The 7,055-nt window shown below is 45.5% G+C and overlaps 1 protein-coding gene across 1 annotated transcript in view; it reads right to left on the bottom strand.

The window, feature by feature from the left end:
* Window positions 1-9: 9 nt before the first annotated feature.
* Window positions 10-7,055, bottom strand: part of Pde11a (phosphodiesterase 11A) — a 324,698-nt gene continuing 317,652 nt past the window's right edge. Inside the window, exon 20 of the mRNA XM_060390423.1 lies at window positions 10-5,222. Coding sequence (XP_060246406.1) covers window positions 5,064-5,222 — 159 coding nt within the window. The 3' untranslated portion in view covers window positions 10-5,063. The remainder of the gene's footprint in view (window positions 5,223-7,055) is intronic.

Raw genomic sequence — 7,055 nt, 5'->3', positions numbered from 1 at the left:
TAAGCATTTTATTAAAAACAAGAAGTCTTTGTTTTCTTACAGCAGCCTGTTTCAAAGCCATGTGTAGCTGCTTCTGAAATGGCCAAGCAGCATTAAACCAAGTGTTCTTACAGAACAGTAGGAGCCTGGAAACAACACAAAGAGAAGGGCTTCACACAACCCAAACGACAACATACTTCCCTTCTTTTGTGTAAAACAACGATAATTAGGAAACAAGTCAGTAGGGGACCCTTTTTAAATTATTGTAAATCAAAATAAAATGGCAAAAGCAACAGCCCTCCAAGGGAATGGGGCTCAATAAACTAGACTTCTATCTCCACAGTGTGTTATGCTTGAAAATTGCTCTAAATATGATTTACTCTAAATCTACACTAGAGCAAAAGAAAAACGAGCAGTCCAAAACACACAAAGACACAGAGATGAATGCAGACAAATGATGGCCTCAAAGAACACACTTCTTCCCCCCTCATAGCAAGTAGTTCATTTACTTAACAAAACAGGCATTTTTGCACCAGTGTGTACATTAGGAAACGTTGGTTGGTGCAGCTCAATACACAGATGAACAGTTTGCCTTTAGTGCTGCTGAGAGTTGTACAAACATGCAGGGACATTCAAAATCAAAGTACGTGCAACCTAAAATCACCAGCTGGGGGGGGGTGTGTGCGTGTGTGTGACACAGACAGCCTGAGCAGGACACTGGGAACAAATCTAAAGCCCTTTATGGAGTGCTCCAGGGACACCTTGTTTTAGTTCTGCCTTCCGAGTTCCGCTATTGCTCTCGTAGGACAGTGTCAACCTTCCTAAGGCGTGACCCTTTAATGCGGTTCTTCATGTGCTGGTGACCCTCAACCATAAAATCATTTTTGTCGATACTCCGTTAACTGTAACTTTGCTCCTGTTATGAACTGTAAGTATCTGATATGCAGGATGTCTGATGTGTGACTCCCCAAAGGGTCATGACCCACAGTTTGAGAGTTGCTGACGTAGGAAGCATGTGACCCTTTGGACTTCCAGTAGCCAGACTGAACCTCTAAATTCCTTTGGGGTTTGGGAGCTCTGGACAGCACTCGGCAGAATAACAACTCCAGACTGTTACCATGAAACAGAGAGGGAATTCACTAACGCATGTCAGAGCTCGCAGGGTGCCAAGTTAGGAAACATCCCGTTGCCTTAATGAATCTGTCACTCCCTACCCCCGTGCCAACACATTTTTCTTTATGTTTGAATTTCTTCTCAGACATGTTTAGATTTCTGCTGCGCTTGACAGAAATTGTTTCTATTAGTGGAGGTGGTCATGATTGGTTTGGTTTTTTTTTGGTCTTTTTGTAACTCACAATGGTCAGTAAGAGAAGTGGGTTATTGTACTGCAAAGTAAATGGCGTAGAGTCAGTCTGATGACTTACGTCACTAACGTGTGCTTAGTTTTGATACACAGAGAAGGCAGCTGAATTCCAGTGACACACTACAGCTATGGTGCTGCTAAAAACAGGCCGAGATCATTTTAAATCCAACGTATTTGCAATCCCAAAGTACTTGGAAGCATGCAGGCCTTCAGATTTCAGAAACGGGAAACTCGTGTGCGGTTTTTTTTTCTTGTTTTTTTTTTTTGACTCTCCTTATAAATTGACTCTCCTTATAAATTCCATGTTATGGAATTATCTAAAGCTGTTCATTATGACGTAATAGAATGCACACAAACAGGCGTTGACGACGTTCTCACTCACCTTTATTAGGAGCAGCCTCACATGGTGGGTCGGAAGGTTGTTTTGTGTCTGCTCCCCTATATATAAATTATAAATTTTTACACTCTTCAGCGAGAAGATGACTCTCAGGTTTTCTTCTATTTCATTTAAGAAGTAGAAAGAAAATTACCTGGATGAATTTTCCAAAGCAAAGCATAGCTTGGTCTTTTGAAGCAGAAACTGAATAAAGGTTGGTGCTTTTATTTAACAGACAGAACCCTGCAGAGCTGCAGAGTTGGTAGGCCCATTGGCAGCCAGCTAAGATGGGGTCCTGCTCTGCTGAGTGCTGGTACCTTTGGCGGGTTGCCAAGCTGCCCTCACCCACCAGGATCTCCAGCTGTGTTGTAGATTATGCACATACTCATGCTCACTAGTATGAAGAAATAGAATTTCTGAAAAAATACATCTCATACAAAAGTAGGACGGAGTCATCTCAGCCGTTGATGCCCAGAGGCCCGAGGAAGAAGAAAATCTTGTCTGCTTGAATTTTATTTTGCAGAAGGCTCACATTTCAAATACCTTCCTTCAGCAAGAAGCAGCAGCAATAAATAAGGATTGGGAAGTTCCCTTCTCTGTGCCTTGGAGAAGCAGACTACAGGATGGCACATAATTCATGTTCATGGGAAAGAATTTGTTTTACAAGGGATAAAAAAAAAAAAATACCTTCAAGGCCAGGAATTCCAAGCTCTAACCTCTAGGGCTTGGCACCAGGAAGGCTACCACCCTCTCTGCCATTTCTCCATAGTCACGGAGAAACAGACCCTGGGCATTAGTCAGCAGTTTCTGAATCTTGACCCACAATAGGAAAGATACCTTGCGACAGGAGAAATAGATGGAGGCAATTACAAACAGCTATTTGATTGATGGTTGACATTGTCAGGGCTCCGCTGTCTGGCAGACTGCAATGGTGTTGAACTCCCTTTGCTACCAGTGGATGTTGCTACTGGCAACCGTGCAGCGAAGCCAATAAAAAGGCAAGGAGATGAGAGGAAAACTCAACCTTAGTGGAAGCCGTAGGGTTTGTGCTATAAATTATGTCCCCCTCAGCAATATGTAGCATCAACATTCAGGGCGGGGAGGGGAGCTGCTGTCTTGCTGCCTGCAGTCTCCGGAAGACGCTGGGTCCGGTTTTATCATAAAACACACCACTGGAATTCTTTTAATGTAGACGGACTGGCCTCCATTTTCTGGTTATTTTTTATTTATTGTTAGGAAGGGTAACAGATGTGGGCTCACGGCAGCCTCATATGAACAGTCCCAGATTCCTGATTCCCAGGCTGCAGTACCCAGAGACACCTGCTGTGTTTCCACAGACCTCGGGTCTGTTCCTAGCTCCACCCACCCTTTGTCCTTCACCTGAAGGAGGAGGAGACAGCTCGGCAGAAGCTATTTTCCTTTATAGCAGAGTGATTCAGAAAACTGGCTTAATAAAATCCATAAATCTGAACAGCCTCTCTTACCTGCTCTGCAGAGGTTGTTTTTTTTTTTTTTCCCTGCGCTCATTTCCCCCTGCAGTCTCTCCACCTTCCCCACAGACACAGCTGTAAAGGGCAGCCAGTAACATTATTTCTCAATGCACACACACCTCTCTTCTCTCCTTTGTCATGCCTCTGCCCGTGTAATTGTTTCTCTTTCCTGCTCAATTGATGACAGGAATCAGCACCCTCTTTTTATTTTGGGCTGGAGGTGCTGTTTTTCTTTGGACTGACTTTCACCTCTCCGTAGCCGGTTCGTCTTAACCATCTGCCTTGGTCCTGAATTCTCCCTCTAGCCCCACCCTGTGCCTGGTCTATAATCTTATTGTTTCTTGCTACAAGAAGACTGCCTTCCTGCTGATGATCGCCAGCCCACTCCACCTTCGTTTTACTCCCCCCATCATCAGACATCTCCTAAACACCCAGAAAGCAAGTCCCCTGTGAAGTCTGACCTCTTTGTCTTTCGGATTTGAGTGAAGTTTAGAACTGATACTGCTCTGAAGAAGCAAGATAAAAAATGTTTTGTAAGTTAAGGGTTAAGGAAAAAAAAAGTTTTGTAAGTTTTCTATTGTTCGGAGCTGGGCTGACCCTCATGTCACCCAGGGATTTCCAGAGTGCTCTGACTCTCTGTGGAGCACCGTGTGTGCGTGTGTGCATGTGTGTGTGTGTGTGTGTGTGTGTGTGTGTGTGTGTATACGAAGAGAGGATGATTTGTGTGGCTTCTGGATACCCAAGGCCTGCTTCAGACATAGGATTTCAGCTTTTAGCTATTCGTGTGCCCTGGGGAGTCCTTGAAAGTCTGTTTGGACAAAGGATTTTAATGCTAAGGTTTCTGCAAATAAGTTCCTGGTGTAACCTCACTTGACAGTTTGGGAAACATGAATCTGTCATGACCTGTCCAGAATCTCTCAGCTAATGACACATAGTGAGGGGCAGCAAGTCCAGCGTTCTTTGGGTAAGGCGGATCCTGTCCTTAGCGTCTCTGGTGACATGGGCATCAGAGTAGCTTTCTTGTCACATTTGCCTACACGTTGGCTTTCACCTGCTAGCGACCTGACCGCCTAGATGATACAGGTTGTGCAGATGTTATTCCTAGACCTTTCTAGAACAATCTTTTTTGCATGTAAGGAAAAATGTAAAACTGAGGTACCTTAAATTTTCTCCCCCCAGTTTTTCACCTCAAGCGGGTCCGTGGGCAGTCCCATAAAAAGACTTTGTTTACAATGAAGGCTGAATCCAAAGACTGAAAAGGCGAACCACAATCTACCTCACTGCAGGGTCACAGACCCTGTGAAACACCAGCTAGACAAACACACTATGTTCCTCTGTGGACCCAGTGGGAAGATTGGGGTCAGCTGGCTCTATTCAGGGGAGCAGGTTACCCTCAGGCCCAGGAGACCAAGGGTCTGGCGCATCACTAAGAAGCAGTGGGATTAGAAATAAAACACCTAGGATGCAAATCTGGACTCTCGCACAAAAGCCTCCTCCGGGAGAGCCTGCCAAGAAAGAAAGTGCTCATGACAGAAAAGCGCCGTAGGAAGCAGCCATAGTGACACTTTTACCATGGTGTCCCCTCAGCTCAGAACCAGTGGGGCTGATGGCCCTCAGGTTCGTGGGTCCAGATCCAGCAGTGCGGCTCCACCACCAGAAGCCGAGGCTCAGGTTCTCTGCCTCCCTCCATCCTTCTGTTCCTGTGCTGCCACGCCCAGTTTCCGGTGCGCTTCCCGGTGTAGTCAAAGCTCTAGGACTGTCTGAGTGAAGAGGGTGATGATGGGGCTGAGCTGAGGCAGATGCCTCCAGGCTGGGACCCCCCAGGCTGCAGGGTTGCGCAGCAGCTCTAGCTGGCTTACACTCTGTCCTCCCCTGCGGCCACTGCGAGAACGGCGGGGGCTGGGGAGGCAGCAGAGACCTGTAGTCTTTTTTGGTGCAGCTCTTCCCACTTCCTTCGGTTGGCAGCCACGGAATCCAGCATCGGCTTCAGTTTTGCGTTGACCTTCACCAAGGCCTAAAACAAACAAGGAAGGGATGGAGAGAAAGAGATGTGGATTATGGGAATGCATAGGTTCGGTTCCCCCTTCTGTTTATAAAGGGAGTGGAAACCAGCTAGAGGAAAGGAAATGACCACTCTGCTAAATAGGAACTATTTCTGAGAAGTAGGCATGCATCCAACACTGTTATGGTGTATTCGTAGCGCCCCTGGAAAGAATGAAAGTGACAAGGTGGGCTGGCGATTACTCAAGGGAAGGGCGACCTTGTAGACTCCAAGTCTACAAGCACAATAAACAAACCACAAGACAAAAATGCAGCTCACCTGTCTCTATCAACAAACACATCTTTGCCTGCCAGAGAGAGCGTGAATCGTAAGATAAACTTACGGTGGCTCTGCCACAGATGCCCAGGTGAATTTTTCCGAACAGAAAGATCAGGGAAATTCCCAAGGAAAAAGGAGGGACTCATTTTCCAAAAGCAAGATGTAGGGTGCCATGCTGAACATACAGACTAAGGTGAGGTGATGGAGATACAAATGATGGGAACGGATAACAGCGCCCAGAGTGTGCCTCTGGATGTGTGTGGGAGAGGGAGGGTCTTCATGGGAGCCTGCTGATGTGCTTTGTTGCTCCCCCAAAGCTCTGTCCTTCTGTAGCTGGTCAGCTTGGCTGCAAGTCCTCTTCTTTGTCTCTCTTAGTCTTCTTTGTCTCTCTTAGTCTTCTTTGTCTCTCTTAGTCTTCTTAACTTCACATTTTAAAGACCTTACGTTCCTTTTGACTCAAACATGTGTTTCCACTCTAATAGTAACATGTATGGAAATAGGTATGATATAAAGGGAAGGGGGTGTGTAAGAGAGGGATGGAGAGGCGTGGGGGAGATGAGGAGAGAGGAAATGTCAGGAATGTCACACAGGGCAGATGGGTCACCAGGTCCATGAAACTGAAGCTTTAGGGTATTTAACTGCACAAGATCCATACATCCTCCTAAATGCTCCCCTTTACATTTCTTTTTTTTCCTTTTTAAGAGAAAAGGTTCCTACTTCCAACTGGTTTGAGCAGCTTCTGAGCTCAGAAGCCCTGGATGACTCCAGGCAATAAGATCTTGACAGTATGCGCTCTTGTTTGAATTTGATGCTCAGGAGCCTTCTGCAGCCTTTAAACCAGTCTCCCCAGAGAAGGGGTACTGTGGAGTAGGTGTGGACAGCGCCTGTGAGCTAGGGTTAGCATGGACTCAGAATGCTCGGGCCAAGCACCAGCGGATGAATGTCCGACTGGCCAAAGGGCCTTAGAGAACATTCTGCCCAAGCGGGAACACCTCGTTATTCCTGGCTCCACTGAAACAAGTTTAAATTTAAACAGTAATATTAAATTTATAGAATTAATCTTCTTTCTTTTAAATGCTTTTAATTAATTAATTAGTTAATTAGTTAGCCTGGCCCCTATCTGGTGTTAGGGTCCAAACTCAAGGCCTGTGCACTCTGGACAAGTAGCCTGCCTTTGATCTGTAACACTAACCTAATATTCTGTCTCATCTTCCCATGAATTTTACATTGGACTGTTTAGCATGAAAGACTTCAACATAGTCAACCGGTAAAATACGATTGGCAAAACATCTGCTAAAATTCTATATGCAAAAATATGAATAATAAACATCAGTAAAGCTATTCATAGAGAACATACACAGCAAAGGGCCTAGAAGTCATTTTATATTCTGGACAATCCAGTTTTTGAGAAAAGGAAACACGGGGTTAAGGGTGTCCTACGGTGGTGGACTCTTGTGTAGCCTGTGGAAAATCCTGTGCATCAGCAGCTGGGAAAAAAGACTTTGGGTGACATTCCATCTTTTTATT

The sequence above is a fragment of the Meriones unguiculatus genome, chromosome 8 (assembly GCF_030254825.1).
Source record: "Meriones unguiculatus strain TT.TT164.6M chromosome 8, Bangor_MerUng_6.1, whole genome shotgun sequence".
Classification (NCBI taxonomy): Eukaryota; Metazoa; Chordata; class Mammalia; order Rodentia; family Muridae; genus Meriones; species Meriones unguiculatus.
This window is presented reverse-complemented; position numbering and strand designations above follow the sequence as displayed.